The following is a 15,411-nucleotide window of genomic DNA, read 5'->3' on the forward strand; positions in this document are numbered from 1 at the left end:
ATGCATCCTATATCGGACGACGATGGCCCCGGCACCAGTCCACCCGGCGTCTCTAGCTACCAAGTGTCGAGGGAATGGAAGCCTATAATGCTGCGCAGAGGCCCGGGTATGCTTCTGGTTTTGTCGTGTGCGGCACTCGTAGGCCTGCTGGAGGGTTTCGACGTTATTGCTCGTCACCGTCGAGGCTTCGATGCGGAAAATAAGACTTCGGTCCGTTTGGCCCGCTACCTTCCTACTGTCATTGTGATTATGCTTGGATTTGCCTGGAAATCGCTTGTTCAAGATCTCAAACTTGTTACACCATTCTCAGCAATGTCATCAAATTGGACAGAGTCACGGAAATCGGTATTGCTGGACTACGTCGATCCTCTTGAATTCAGATCCGTTTGGACCTCCTTTAATTATCGGCATTGGGCCATGTCCCTCGGCCTATTAGTTGGTCTACTCTGCGGGATTCTGGTACCATGTAAGTATATCTATCTACACCCATTTATCCCTGCATGATGAAATTCCGCAGACAAACTCGATTTAGGTTCTGGTATATCACTAACGCAAAGTCTTCCAGTGGCAAATTCTTTGACTTTCGTAAGTCTTTATATGCCAGTAAGCCGACATACTACTATCATTCAAAATTCGCGGTTTTCATTACCTGGGGCTTTATCAGACAACAACGGTACTCTAACCATACCTTGGACCTACCAAGGAAATCAACCCTATGCAGCAGTAACTTCTTCTCGGCAACCTAATGGGAAGAATGCTCCATGGACTTCCGATGATTTTGCCTTTGAATCTTTCAATATCGCGCCCTGGTCAAAAGCAAATGCCACCATTTCTGCGACGGTACAGGCATTCAATGCTACCTTCGAATGCTCTAGGATGGCTTTACATCTCTCCAACACATCAACAGGTTTTTACCTGTACGCTAACCAAGATGACCTCTCCAAAGCACAATGCCACTCGTCATTCAATCTAACGATCCCAACTGCCAATAGCAATATCACATCAGATCTAGGCTTCCTGAATGTTACCGACTGCTCTGGGGATGGTACGGATATACGAATGCTTGCCACGGTGGTCGCCAATCCTCCAGACTATACGGCTCTTTACGAAAACCACAAAGCGAATACAACAGCTGCCACTCTTTTATGCAAGCCGCATTATTTCAGTTATGACGCCGAAATTCGCGCGAATGGAACTACCGGTGACATCTTGGATTTTAATATATCTAAAGAGGCCCCACAAAGTGTAAATATTAGTACAACTCTTCCAGTTATTCTTACTTATCTAAACAATCCTCGTAAGTAGAGAGCTCCGGGTACGTACCTACATTTCTGAGGTCATGAGCTGACTTTCAAATACACTAGTGGATGAGAGTTCCCAGTCAGCATACGTGCTTGATAAGGCTGGTCCATTTGCTAGCTTTCAGGTGCCACAAGCAACATTCAACAATTACACAGAGTATGCGTCAGGATATATTTCATCTGGGACCTCGAGCATGGACCCTTTTTTTGAGCAATTGTTTAGTTCCGACCGTACTGCTTCGGACTATATTGCTAATCCCCTTCTCTTTGAGTCAGAGATGTCAGTTCTTGGAAACACCCTCTTGACACAGATCGTCAGTTCGTTCGCGAGGGCGAACGTCTCACTTCCGCTGGATGGATATGTCACTCTGCATGAGTCAAGACTTCTTGTAAGAGCTGGTGCATTGAGGGCCATGCAAGGCATTGTTGCATTCATGGGAATTGTTGTTATTCTCTGTTGTACGGTCTTGCGGCCACAAACTCGACTGACCGAAGACCCCGGTAACCTTGCAGCGATATCAGTAATTCTCAATACCTCTGAAGCTTCGATAGAGAAGAAACTTGCAAAGGAAGTCATGTCAGGCACACTTGCATCAAAAGAAGCATTGGATGGCTCACAGTGGCTGCTGTCGCATTCTGAGAACGGACATGCTGTAATTCAATCGGCAGACACTAGGGAAGGGCAACTTAGTGGGGCTCAAGAGGTCAGTCTTTTCCTTCTGGTAAAGTCCAGCAAGTGCATGTGAACGTAAGATGGCACTTCTCTACCATCTAAATGTCGGCAGATGAGAAGAGGTTTACATACAGTGGCTAGAGAGCGACCCCGGTTATTAGTGTACCGCTTGTAATACCTACAGCCAAGCCTTTTCTTGCTCCATAACCATGGTCGCTTTTATTACGAAACTCGAGATTCAAATCAAGTCAGAGCTGATATTTGTGGTCAGGAGAAGCTACGGGAAGACGTAAAGCCAGAAGGTTATCAGCCATTTGCATTTCGTCTATACGCTATGATCATGCTTGCCGTGGCGATTTGTGCGGTCATCATTAGCCTCGCTCTTCTGCTGAGGTTCTCTAGAGAAACAGGTGGATTTGTGGCATCAACATCGGATATATCAGCGGCATGGTCGTTTATTCCCTCTCTAATTCTCGTGCTCCTTGGATACTGGTAGGCATATTCTCTACCGGAATGTTGATCCCCTATGGGAGCTGAGGGGCCTCGGAGCTGTTTCAAAAGCCCATATGCGATCTCCCGCTACAGCTCTCAAACCCCGCGGTCCTCAAAGATTTTAACTATGCTAATTCTTTGGGACAGGCTTGCAAGTGTTTACGGCGTTCTACAAACGATGACTCCGTATGTTGCTTTACGAAAACCTTCTGGATCCAGTACCCTACAATCAAGCAACCACAGCTCCGTTTTGTTGACACCAATCTATGCAATTCTCCGCTTTGGAAGTATTGCCCTAGCAGTAAGCTCGATTATTGCTGTTTCTTTCCCGGCAGTCAAAGTCTTAGCTGCAGGTTTATACGTAACGACGGGCTCTACTGTGCTACACCATGTCCAAGCGACGATCGACACCAGCATTACAGACAGGCTCGAGGCTATGTACGACGAATTCCCCGCGGTAACTAGTGTAACCGATGATAGCGATAGAATTACAGCACAGGTCGATTCGATGGTTAAGCAAGCGTCGGCCTTCGCTGAGTGGATTACAATTTTAGATTTCGGGGTGTTACCAAGAGCCGGCACTTTAGATAATCTTGTGTTCAGCAACTTGACGCAGTTGACCTCGAAATACGTCACACAAGACACGGTCGGGGATATGGTTGCCATGAGGATCCCAGCAATCGCCATCAATGTGACCTGCTCAGCATGTAAGTAACCGATTTGTTTGTCTCGCTTCCTCAATAGGGCTGTGTTACTACTCCCGAAATATGTTTTATCCTTCTCGATTCTTGCTCTTTATAGGCAAGGAAACATGGCACTAATTTGTGGTAGTGGGACCGGAGAATTTTGCCACTTGGGTCACAGACGAAAGTTCGAGCAGGGCGAACTACACCACATTTGACTTCACCACAAAGTGCCAAACTACAGCCTGTAATAACTCAGTCGATAATGTTAGTCTTGGCTTTGGCTCCCTAGGCAATGAATGGCAAAAGTCTGGATATCAAGGATCTACAAGCTCTGGCTCTACTGTCTCTCATCGTTATCAGGGGGCTGCCTCGGTCGGAGGCTTAGTCAAACTTGGAAATCTCACAACATTCGACACACCCTATTTACTTACGCTCGGAGATTTCCCCAATTTCAATGATCCATTTGTCAACCTGACAAAGATTTCAAATGAATCGACTCTACTTCTACCTGGAATGTTCAATGCGACCGTATCACTACAACAAGTAGCAGTCATTTGCAACAAGGCTTTCTGGGAGGTTGATGTCGACGTTGAAATCACCAGAAGTGTCAAATCTGGCATTGGCGGCACCACAATTCTACCATGGGGTATTTCCGGGTATGACAAGGGGTCTATTGAGTACAAACGACAGTACAGGAATGCCACCCCAGAATGGGCATATCCAAAACAGACTATCCGAAGCCAATACAATGCCGACGAAGACAGCTTGATCAACAGCGACACGCTATGGCCCACGCCGCCCAAGAGTACCAATGTCTACGAGCTCCTGGCCGCTTACCAACAGTTCCAAGTCGCAATCTCAGCGGGCTTATGGATGCTGCACAACTAGCCACGGCGGTAGAACACGTCTGGACGTCATACGCTGCGCAGATGCTCACAGAACTGCGCCCGCACGCGTTGGAAAACGCATCAGCAAGCAGTACGCAGATTATGTCTGGCAAGCTATATACTCCCGTAATCCGCATCAAGCAGGACACTAGTATCACGATTGCAGTTTGCACACTGCTTTTCTTGATGCTAGGCGGGCTGGTTTACATCTTTGTCACTTTTCAGCGGGAGAGCTTGATGGCGAGGCCGCCGAGCAGTATCGCGGCACAGATGTCGCTGCTAGCCGGCAGCGAGTTGGTGAAGCAGTTGAGACAAGATGGGGTTCGCTCTGTGGCCGAGACGGGCTTGTGGCGGGAGAGGTTCCAATTGGGGTGGTGGCCGGGACACGATGCATCTACTGGGGAAGCGACGTGGAGGTGGGGTATCGATGTTGTTAGGGACGGAAACCCGCCCAAATGATTAAATAGTGGAGATATGAGAGTTTGAATAGAATGACTCTTGATAGTTCACAAGCAGTATTCCAAGTGCCGTAGAGAAGATGCACTTTGCTACATATTCGCTTCCCCATCCCCATCCCCATCTTCCCCTTTTCCATCCTCGCTTAATTCTGTACTAGATGGTCAATCGAAACCACTGCCACCACGTCATAGTTTTGATTGCCATGAGTCTTGATTATCCGTGAGAAAAGAAGAACGAACGATCAATCTGCGCTCTGCTACCAATCCTACTTAAACCCAGAATCAGGTATCGCGACTTCTAATCATGCCAGGGAAAGGAGGAATAAGTAGTTAATCTAAGAAAGTAATCATACACATAGGAACCGCTAAGGGCAATGGTTTCAAGCACATTCCATTGATGCGTCTGGGGCAAGGAATTGATAAGTCTAGTCGATTAATCTTACACATAGTAAACAGTTCAACATCCTATTGGGTATAATCTGGTCTTTAGCCACACTCCGCAGCATCTATGCTCGCAGCGCTTATGCCTTGGGCAGACTCTCAACTGCCGAAACGAACGTCTCAAGCGGTGGTCTCTCCGCACTCACCACCTCTCCATTCTCAACCACCTGCGCTCCTGCTTCAGAAGTTACAGAAGCGGTATTAACATTCTCATTTTCCTTCCCCCTCGCATTCCCGTCAACAGAGGTTCTGATCGCAGCTCCAGGAGCCTCATTCTTCACTCCACTGTCCTTCACGCCCTGAATTCGTACATCATCCGCAGGAGGAACGCCGACAGAGCTGGTCAACGTCGTCATACTGGCCGTAGAATGGTGACCCTTCAAGGTGAATGGGAAGGCAATACCACCAGCCTTTGGGCGCTTGCGGCCGAAGTCATCTTGTTCATTCGTTGGGACCCGGACGATGATCGATGGGGTGCTAGGAGCTTCGTCTTTCGTAGGGCTAGCTATAAAGTTCGGAACAAGGTTCGGGTCGCTGGGTTCGCCGGCTTCGGCTTTCTTTGCAAACAATACTGAAGCAGGAGTATTTTCATCCACTCCGTCCTCCACGTCAGCCTGATGCTCGTCTTTGACAATACGCCTGCGAGATCTACTGCGGCTGTAATTTGCCGTCTCGAGCTTCTTGCCCTGGCTTGTCTTGGTGTCGTCTAATGGCCTTGCACCCACTCCATCAGCGGCAGTAGCAACCACAGTATCGGGCTCCCTGTCAGCTTCCTGTTCTCGCTCGATGGTTGTCTCGTCGTGCTTGCTGCCCCAAAGAGCCCACAAGCTCATTCCCATGCTTCGTGTCTTCTTCTCTTCCCTGAGATCTTCTCCCATCTTTCTCCTACCAGCCAAGGCAGAAGGTGGCGGTACTTCCCCATCACCAAACCCTTGGTAACCTTTCGCCATCTCCTTGGCTCTCTGCTTCTGGATCTTCCTCTTCGATGACGCAAATTTGGTGTCCCATTCCATCTTTGCTGTCATCCATTTCTTGACTGGACCTTGCTTGATGACACCGATATCACTAGAAGCCATTTTGCATCCTGGCAGCTCGGATGCAGGTTCAAGCTCAGACGTGTTTCCATGCCTGTCGACTCGTTGGCGGATCATATGGCTTTTGAATGGCGGGAGAGGATCTCCAGCCTTGCCCACTTGACCTGTCGCTGATGTCGCTGCATTTTTGGTCTGCTAATTGGTTAACAAATTATCAGATACCTTTTGGGAGCTCATTACCTTCTCGTCGATTACCTCGTCTTCATCGTCCGAGGAGCGAGAGATAATGGAAACATCGTCATCGTCCAGGATTTCGATTTCAGTATCCTGTGCTCTTGCCAAAGCCCACGCGCCGAATTGGGCAATTGATCGATACATATATTTCGCAGGGCGAGTGAAACTCAGGGTAGGTGCCACGTGACAGAGATCGTCCCAAATTTGCAATTGCACATCGGTAGGTTTCCAGCGATTAACCTGATTCCTGTTATGATCGTGTGGACTCTCGTCCAGGAACGCGTCACCTGGCGGGTATTTTGCTGGGTTTGCTGCTTTGTGAGCTAGGTATATTTGCTCGTCTCTGAGCATTTCGCCCCCTCCAACCATGATGAGCAAGGGCGGTAGCCCTCCAAGAGATGGTTGCAGAACAGGGGAGACTAAAGGATGAGACATTAGCTGATTCGAAGCATACATCTGGATTTGGTCTTTGATTTCGACCAATTTCCCATCGATCATAATTGACAACTCATGACCAGGACCAGGAACAGTATTTGCAGCAGGTCCAGTACCATCATTTGTAGCAGTACCAGTTGCGGCTGTGTCATTTTTAGTGCCAGCATCTGGGTGTTGATTTATATGGAACCCTTGGACCGCATCTGCTTCGCTTTCTTGGGGAGAAGAAACGTGCTCGTTAGTCACCAATTTCTTTACAATTTGTTCTTCCATCGCCAGCATGTCGTCAGTATTTGGAGGAGGCCATGAGGGCGACGGCTTTTGATGGAATCCATGTGGAGGAATATAGTCCAATGGGTTATCGCCAGCAACACTAGGGAATGAGTGTGTCAGGTCGACCCAAGGTGATATAAGGACAGCTCCGGCTGGCAGCGGGATGCCCCGATCTCGCATTACCACCAACATGCTATCTACATTAGCTGGAAATCCAATAATATGCTCATACAACGCCCACCTTAATACCATACCCCCTCCAGCAGAGTCTCCGGCCAGGATGATGGTTGTTGGATCCTGAACGGTGAGGAGATATAGGTATGCAGCCAAACAATCATGGAGCCCACAGGGGAAGGGAAATTGAGGAGCTAATCGGTACCGCGCTATAATAAATCAGAATTGACTCGAGTTTCACAAGTTCACAATACTCACTATAAATGGTTAGTTTTATAAAGTCTCACGGTTCAAGGAGACTTACCGAGCAAACACTCTAGCTTTCAGTTTCCTAGCATGTCTCTGCATCTGGTATCTATGCTCATCCACACTTCCAAAGAAGTACGCGCCTCCATGCACATACAACATTACCCTCTTCCCCGGATCACTCATGCGCTTCCTTTCCTGATAATCGGCTTTCATCTCAATCCACTCAGCCTTCAAATCGCCCCCCGGTCTGCGCCACTGCCACCAAGTCTTCCCGCCAACTTTCTCAATACCATGGTGCCCCAATTGTTGTTGTATAGCTTCCGCTGCCTTTGTGATGTACTCCTGCTCGATCTTGACCTCGTCTACCCTGACCCACGTAGGATGAGGCACCCATTGGGACGTGAAGCGCTGGACATCTTCGACGGTGTGGTGGGACGCGTAGAGCAAGAATTTCTTGATCAGGTTGAGGCCCTCGTCGTAGGAAATCTGCGCCGTGGGTTTCTGCGCGCGTGTTTTGCGATTGAGATACTGTTTCGTTAGCAGTTGTTTGGCTTGCGAACTGGGATACTCACATGGTTAAAGAAGGTCTGGATGACAGCGGGAGTCACGGCAGAACCGACTGTTGCTGTATTAAACACCATTGCTGCTCTCCTTTCTTCGACTCCTAGGAAGGGCGTAGCAGCGTAGCTCTGCAGTGATGTAGAATGACTGCTTCGTACAAACAAGCAAGCAAGCAAATGACAGCAAGAGATAATTGGTCAATCACTCGGTATTACACATTAATGAAGGGGAGGAAGAAAACACAGGATGCTTCATCAAGCAATAAGTACTAGATCACTCCTTTCTTATTTCAGTTAGGATGAGAGATCACCCCCAAGTTCACTCTCCACACACGTCATCTTTCTAAGCGAGGAAGTGACAGGGCCCCTTCCCTTGTCGGTAAATCTTTATGCCGGCATAATTTCTTGACTGCGCGCGGGGCGTGGGGCGTGCACAAAACTTTTATATTCGCCCTCTAAATATCAACCCCTCATTCAACCACCATGGCATCCGCGACAGAGCTTCCTGGCCCTATGGAAGTCAGCGAAAGCAGTACGTCGCAAGGTGCGCCTTCGCCCGGTACGTTTCATTAAACTCCTTCCCAAAGAAACATTGTGAGGCTGATGTACAACAAAAGCAAAATGCCAAGCCCAATTCGAACTCGGCACCACCCTCTCCCTCTTCCTCTGGCCCTCCCTCTCCCTCGCCGTCTCCAACAACTGGGGCGGAGCCGATAGCGCCGACAAGCGCGAATGGTTCGCGCAAACCACCATCGACGTCCTGAACGACGAGCCAGACGCAGACACAGAATGGCTAGAGACGTTCCTGTTGAATGTGATGCTGGATGAGTTTGAGGTCAACGTGGATGATGAGAGTGCGTTTGAGGTTGCGGAGCAGGTGCTGAGGATTAGGAAAAACTGTGGCAGGGGCGCGTTCGGGGAGGTGGAAGCGTTGAATGGGAAGTGGCAGGCGAAGGGCGGGCAGAAGATGGGGGATATGTTTGTTAAGAAGGAGAGGGATGAGAGGGAGGATGAGACGAGTGGGAGTGAGGACGAGGACGAGGAAGAAGAGGGAGGGGTGGATGTTGAGATGGAAGACGCGCCCCAGTTGGTGAGGGCGAAGGAGCCTGATGTACCTCAGGTGGATGAGGATGGGTTTACGAAGGTCACTAAGAAGAAGAGGTGAAATCTTGATAGAGAGGAAACACCTAGAGGTATATTGGCGTTGAATTGTTGCATGGAAAGGGTGGCGTTGGGAGGATATCAAAATTGGGCCATTGTCCACAACAAATAGAGATATTTTGAGAAAGGTCTCAGGTCTGGACCTGTAGCACTTCGCTAGTACCGAATTCGTTCTTCGAGATCCAGCGATGATCCAGCAATGAATTTTCGGTGCTGTTTGCTAAGTTCGAAATCATAAATACTCTGCTTGCCGATTGCGAATAGTTGCAGTATCCGCATCTAGTCCTAAGCACCACCAAAAATATCCAGCAAACAATGACTCCTCCGACAAGCCGAAGCTCAAGAGCCTCCAGCTTAGGTAGTCTTAAGTAAGAGGATCGTTTGACCCGTATTGACCTTCTCCAAGTAACCTCAACCCAAGGCCTCACGAAGAATATCGTCCTATAGCTAATTTGCAAAACATCGCCACCAACAGCCTATGCACTCATCCCGCGGTCTAGACATGCGGGATCTCTGGGTCCGCCGGGAATGACCAGCAAAGAAAAGCCCCCGAAAACCATCCATAGAAGCTGAACTGATTTGTCGAAAAAGATGCATAGCGCTCTGGGCGGTGTCAAGCCTCGCGGATTCAGTTCATCAAAGCTGTCAATGCATCAGCGCGCCGCGCCGCCTTTGAGGTTTGATCGAAAGAGGATCCAGGAAGCGAGTCCAAGGTCCTGGGAGTCTTAGAGCAAGGGTAGGTAGGTTGGGGCAGATGCTGTATAACCAGAGAGGATGCAGATCGGGTTATTAAATGGGGACGAACGCTTGGGTTCTTTGGAACCCAGAAGCAAACCATCCCATTGGAAGTTTTGCATGGTGGTGAGTCTGCATGGGAGACAGGATTCCGCTATTCAGACAGGCTTGCAGGAAATGAATGGCTTGAGCACGAGAAGATAGATTATAGAGCTTTGTGTGATTGATAGATGGGGAACACGGGTTTGGGTATAGAATGGCTAGATAATGGCTTGAAGCAGGTGACGGAGAGATGGGCTTGGCGATAATATATAAGTGTAGTGATTGATCGATGAAGGATTAATGAGAGCGAATCATGGGAGACTTCCTTGTTGACTTTTGATAACTCAAGTAAAGGTATATGCGATGCAGATAAAATGACTCTGGGGTTTCTTCCGTACTCGAGTACCACATGATTGCTTTAAAGCTATAATAGAAAATTTTTCTGCGAATCAAAGCCGACTGAAAATGACAAAGGAGAGCAGAAGAACTACAACTACTACTCTGTGAATACCTGCCATTCTGTAAAAGCCGATATCGCACATTCTCTCTCTCAACTAGGAGAAAGCAATTCGGTTTCACTGGAACGGTTGTGAATGAATATGCGCCAAGGGAAGGGCAATATATCGACGGAGAAATATGTATGCTCACTTCGGACTAATAATAAGTAAGTAATTGAGAGGATGGAAGCAAAAACATGTGAATAGGATCTAGAACGGCGGGGGATGGGCTGGACTATTCGCCATGTTCCGTCCCGAAGGCGTTGGTGTTGGGTGGAAATGGGAGCGGGAGCCAATCCCAGGACAGTGGATGGCGAGCATCGATGTAATGCGGGGAGAGAGGAGGGGCTGAAGGGTAAAGTCGGGGACCAGTTGGATAGTAAAGATACCTAGGTACTTACTCCGTATCAACCATGCAGATATACGTAGATAGAAACTGTAGGGTAGGGTAGGTGTAGGGTACGGTATTCCCATTCCCATTCCCGATGCATCCCATCCATCCCATCCCATTCCATGCTGTTGTCTCTTTGAGCCGCAGTGCTCGCGTGACGGTTCCAGTTATTTCAAGCTGCGTATCTGCTGCATCTGCTGCATCTACTCTGTATGTCTTTGTCTGCGTCTGCATCTGTGTAAAAGCTTACTTCCTTGGTGCGTCTGCAGTCTGGGTGTGATATAACCCGATGTTCTTCACTTGTATAACCCTGTATATATGTACGAGTACGAGCACATGTGTAAGGTTATCTACTCCGTACAGTATCTGCCTTTTGCCTTGCCTTACCTTACCTTGCCTCACCTTGCCTTACCCTGCCAATAACAAGCTTCCGCTCATGCGCAAACTCTACGGAGGTATAATCGATTAGTTGAAACTCACTGCTCAGATGCATCTTCTCCGTATTGCTCCGTATCCCTCCGAACTGCTCTGCCGTGTTGTTTTCGAGCTGTCGTGCAAAGCCCCATTTGGCGGGGATTGGTTGGCCGGTAGTCCGCTCTGATTGGCCCACCCCAGCCCTGGCTTCAACTCCCTCGGCCTTAGACGCTTCCTAAACACGCTCCTAGACTTCTTCCATCATACAAACCTTCCAGCCAGACCCGATCCCTTATCCATAGCCGAACTAACTTCAGGATGGCCACGTCTTTAAATAACTCCAAGGACCCCGTCGAAAGATCCCATTCCCCATATCAAGATCCTCGTACACTCGGTCCCAAATCCAAGATTCTTGCAACCAGAACCTCCAATTTCCACTCTACCTCTCTCAGAACAATGGTCACCAATACAGTCAACAAGACAGCTCTTCACCCTAGTGGTGTCCAGTACGTTATTCTACTCCACCAGCTCTGTCTACATCAGAAACGACATTGATGCCTTTTGCATTCAAGAGAAGTAAACTAACATTCCTGACAGGCCCTCAAAAGAGCACACTGAGCTCGAGGAAGAATTGCATGAAAAGGCACATATCGACTATGATCGTGTAGCAATTGTAAGTATCTGCACATTCCTGCCCGATTCTAAGCTTCCGTAACTAACCACTCTCCTCCCCAGGTACCCAACCCAAGTGTTGCAGCTCTCTACGAAGATGCCCTCGTCTACGAAACTGGGTCTGCTATGACCTCGACCGGTGCCCTCACCGCATACTCGGGAGCAAAGACTGGTCGATCGCCGTTAGATAAACGTATTGTCAAGGAGCCAACATCAGAGAATGAGATCTGGTGGGGGTAAGTGGTCAAAGAAATCCCTCAATCTGTGCCACCTTTCTAACACTGATACAGACCTGTGAACAAGCCGATGACGCCTGAGGTAAGACCGTTCTGGTATCTCGAATGCTACAACATCTCCTTCCATTAGACCGGTACCTTGCATTCTGTGCCTGTCCCAGCAGAAAGCCCTCTTCTCATGACAATTTCCTGGTCATATGCATCCATCTATTAGCTTTTTCTTTCATCGTTACAGCTTCTCTTTCCCAAAATTTTGGGATGAGTTCCTGTATCATCGGCTTCCATTCATCCTTCCTTTTCAGAGACGCTACTTTGAGGGGAAGCCGACTATAGCAGCCGACCATAGCCTCGCATCAACCCCGCATTTTGGTCGTGGTGCACTGTTATGTCATTGTGCTTGGCGTTCCCCGCGTCACGTGTCACCCCTCCATTACTTCTCTCACTTCCCCTAAAGGTTGTGAACATGACGCTGACTATCTATATCAGGTCTGGAAAATCAACAGAGAACGTGCTATCGATTACCTCAACACAAGAAACCGCATCTACGTAATCGACGGTTTTGCAGGATGGGATGAGAAGTACCGGATCAAGGTCCGGGTTGTCTGCGCTCGTGCCTACCATGCTCTCTTCATGCGCAACATGCTCATTCGACCTAGTCGAGAAGAGCTTGAGCACTTCCACCCCGACTACACCATTTACAATGCCGGATCATTCCCCGCAAACAGATATACCGAGGGTATGACCTCTGGTACCTCGGTAGCCATCAACTTCGCGGAAAAGGAGATGGTCATTCTCGGAACCGAATACGCCGGTGAGATGAAGAAGGGCGTCTTCACAGTTCTCTTCTATGAGATGCCTGTCAAGCACAATGTCCTCACTCTACACTCTTCTGCCAATGAGGGCAAGGATGGTGATGTTACCGTTTTCTTCGGTCTTTCTGGTACTGGCAAGACCACTCTCTCAGCCGACCCCCAGCGTATGTTGATTGGTGATGACGAGCACTGCTGGAGTGACCGTGGTGTCTTCAATATTGAAGGCGGCTGCTACGCCAAGTGTGTCGGTCTCTCAGCCGAGAAAGAGCCTGATATTTTCAACGCTATCAAGTTCGGCTCTGTACTCGAGAATGTTGTTTTCAGCCCAGAGACCCGCCATGTTGACTACGACGACACAACTCTCACCGAGAACACTCGATGCGCGTATCCTATTGAGTATATTGACAATGCCAAGATTCCTTGCTTGTCAACAAACCACCCCAGCAACATCATTCTCCTCACCTGTGATGCACGTGGTGTCCTCCCACCTATCTCGAAGCTTGACTCGGCTCAAACTATGTTCCATTTCATTTCTGGTTACACCTCGAAGATGGCAGGCACAGAAGATGGTGTAACGGAACCTCAAGCCACATTCTCTTCTTGCTTTGCGCAACCATTCTTGGCTCTGCACCCCATGCGATACGCCAAGATGCTAGCGGAGAAGATCGAGCAGCACAAGGCTAATGCTTGGTTACTAAACACCGGATGGGTTGGTGCTGGTGCTACCAGCGGTGGTAAACGTTGCCCGTAAGTAGATCTGAGTCTCAGACCTGAGAACAATGCTAACCAATGACAGACTCAAATACACACGTGCCATTCTTGACGCCATCCACTCGGGCGAGCTCTCAAAGGTGGAGTTCGAGACCTACGAGACTTTCAACCTTGCTGTACCTAAGACCTGCCCTGGTGTGCCCGCAGAGCTCCTGAACCCAAGCAACGCCTGGACTCAAGGAGGTGACAGTTTCAAGCAAGAGGTCACTAAGCTCGGTAGTCTCTTTGTTGAAAACTTCAAGAAGTACAAGTCTGAGGCTACAGAAGACGTTATTAAGGCAGGTCCAGATTTGACTACAGGTCCTGAATATGCCAGCAAAGCGGAGGAAATGCAAGATAAGCAGTACTACATGTAAGTGGGTAATGGCTCGAGTGGATTGGGGGCAATACAAATTGCATGGCGTTACATTTTGTCCCATTGTAGTATATTCTAGTCAGCGACACAAGTACGCAAGACATTGAGGATACATAAATTGAAGAACTTGAAGAACACCTCGGCGCCTTATTGAAGTGATTATTAGCGTTTCACAAGTGGAGATGTGAAAGAGATGACACAGGAGCGAGATATTGACTCTTAATAGTTTGGCGGAACAAAACATCCGCATGTAGCACAACAAAGCATTGGAAGGAATGCACAACACATGACATGACATTGATGAATATAGTAGAATTGATATTCCTTACATAAAACGTTCATGGCCAATGAGCAAGTTGGTGGAGTCGCGGAAAACCTCCGAGGTAGCGCTACAGCCCACTAACTAACTACACCAGCCAGCACATCTCAACAATGACTAGCCCAACGACAGCGACAGCGACAGCAAGCAAGCAAGCAAACACACTGCACTCCACTGCAACTCAACCCAACCCTACCCAACCAAACCGTGCTGTAGAGGCTTAATTGTACCTCGCGCAACACCGAATATGCAGCCGGAACACATGCAGCAATCGCAATCGCAATTGCAGACTCGCCCTCCTATCGTGGGACGTCGATCAACAAGTTCCATCCATTCCCAGACCAACTCGCCCGCTGCCAGCCCACCGCAGCCTGGCAAGCCCAAGACCCAGAAGCATGTAGTTCACGGTGGGCGCGCGTATGGGCATACAAGAGTACCTTCAGGCAAGGCGCTGCATAAGCTTACCAAAGTACACGGCAATGGCAATGAGGGCTCGACTACAGATCTGAAGAAACTGGGAAAGAACTCGTCTTCCTCGACGAACCTGAAAAAGAACTCCCCGCACGCCAATTTAAAGCGCAATCGTTCGTACGCCGACGTCCCTAAGCGACCAAAGTCATCAGGAGAGGTCACAAAGAGGCCGACATCAGTCCACTTTGAGATTGGCGATCAGGACGTGAATGGCGAGAGCAAGAGGGAGGTGGAGGCCGAGGTAGAGATTGAGGATGCCTGGGAAGAAGCAAGCTCCTCTGCATCACCAGCCTTGTCGCGCGCTCACTCACGCAACGGCCACTCCACAACCACCTCATCCTCCAAACCCAGCGCCAACAATTCACGCCCACAAACCCCATCACCCCTCGTTCAATCCCCTGGTCCGCACTCGAATGGCCCTCCACCTCCGCGTTCCCCAGCAGACGCAAAAGTCATTACCGAACGCCTGTTAAATCGCATCCCATCACATAACACCACAACGACAAAAATGTCACACACCCTCGCGACCGCAACGCCATCGAGCCGCTCTCCCCCCCTTATCCACGCCCAAAACAGAACCCTCCAGCTCCGCCGACCTCACCTCCCGCTTCGTCGATTCTTCAACCCCAACCCCCACA

General features: G+C 49.1%; 3 protein-coding genes across 3 annotated transcripts; 2 read left to right on the plus strand and 1 right to left on the minus strand.

The window, feature by feature from the left end:
* Positions 1–5,018: 5,018 nt before the first annotated feature.
* On the minus strand, positions 5,019–8,026 carry LHYA1_G006143 (AB hydrolase superfamily protein; the record flags this gene model as incomplete). The annotated part of the gene is made up of 5 exons (XM_031151083.1): positions 5,019–6,164; positions 6,195–7,297; positions 7,338–7,345; positions 7,393–7,865; positions 7,910–8,026. Coding segments are annotated over 5 exons (2,847 nt in total), but the record flags the coding sequence as incomplete, so codon positions are not given.
* Positions 8,027–8,380: 354 nt separating this feature from the next.
* Positions 8,381–9,062, plus strand: TSR2 (Pre-rRNA-processing protein; the record flags this gene model as incomplete). The annotated part of the gene is made up of 2 exons (XM_031151084.1): positions 8,381–8,456; positions 8,515–9,062. The coding sequence occupies 2 exons, from the start codon at positions 8,381–8,383 to the stop codon at positions 9,060–9,062; spliced, it is 624 nt and encodes a 207-aa protein (XP_031003759.1).
* A 2,393-nt stretch (positions 9,063–11,455) lies between these two features.
* On the plus strand, positions 11,456–14,526 carry acuF (Phosphoenolpyruvate carboxykinase (ATP); the record flags this gene model as incomplete). Its single annotated transcript, XM_031151085.1, has 7 exons — positions 11,456–11,643; positions 11,735–11,810; positions 11,873–12,045; positions 12,100–12,127; positions 12,532–13,604; positions 13,654–13,980; positions 14,400–14,526. The coding sequence occupies 7 exons, from the start codon at positions 11,456–11,458 to the stop codon at positions 14,524–14,526; spliced, it is 1,992 nt and encodes a 663-aa protein (XP_031003758.1).
* Between the last annotated feature and the right edge of the window lie 885 nt (positions 14,527–15,411).

This window comes from Lachnellula hyalina (assembly GCF_007821495.1).
Source record: "Lachnellula hyalina strain CBS 185.66 chromosome Unknown contig00111, whole genome shotgun sequence".
Lineage (NCBI taxonomy): Eukaryota > Fungi > Ascomycota > Leotiomycetes > Helotiales > Lachnaceae > Lachnellula > Lachnellula hyalina.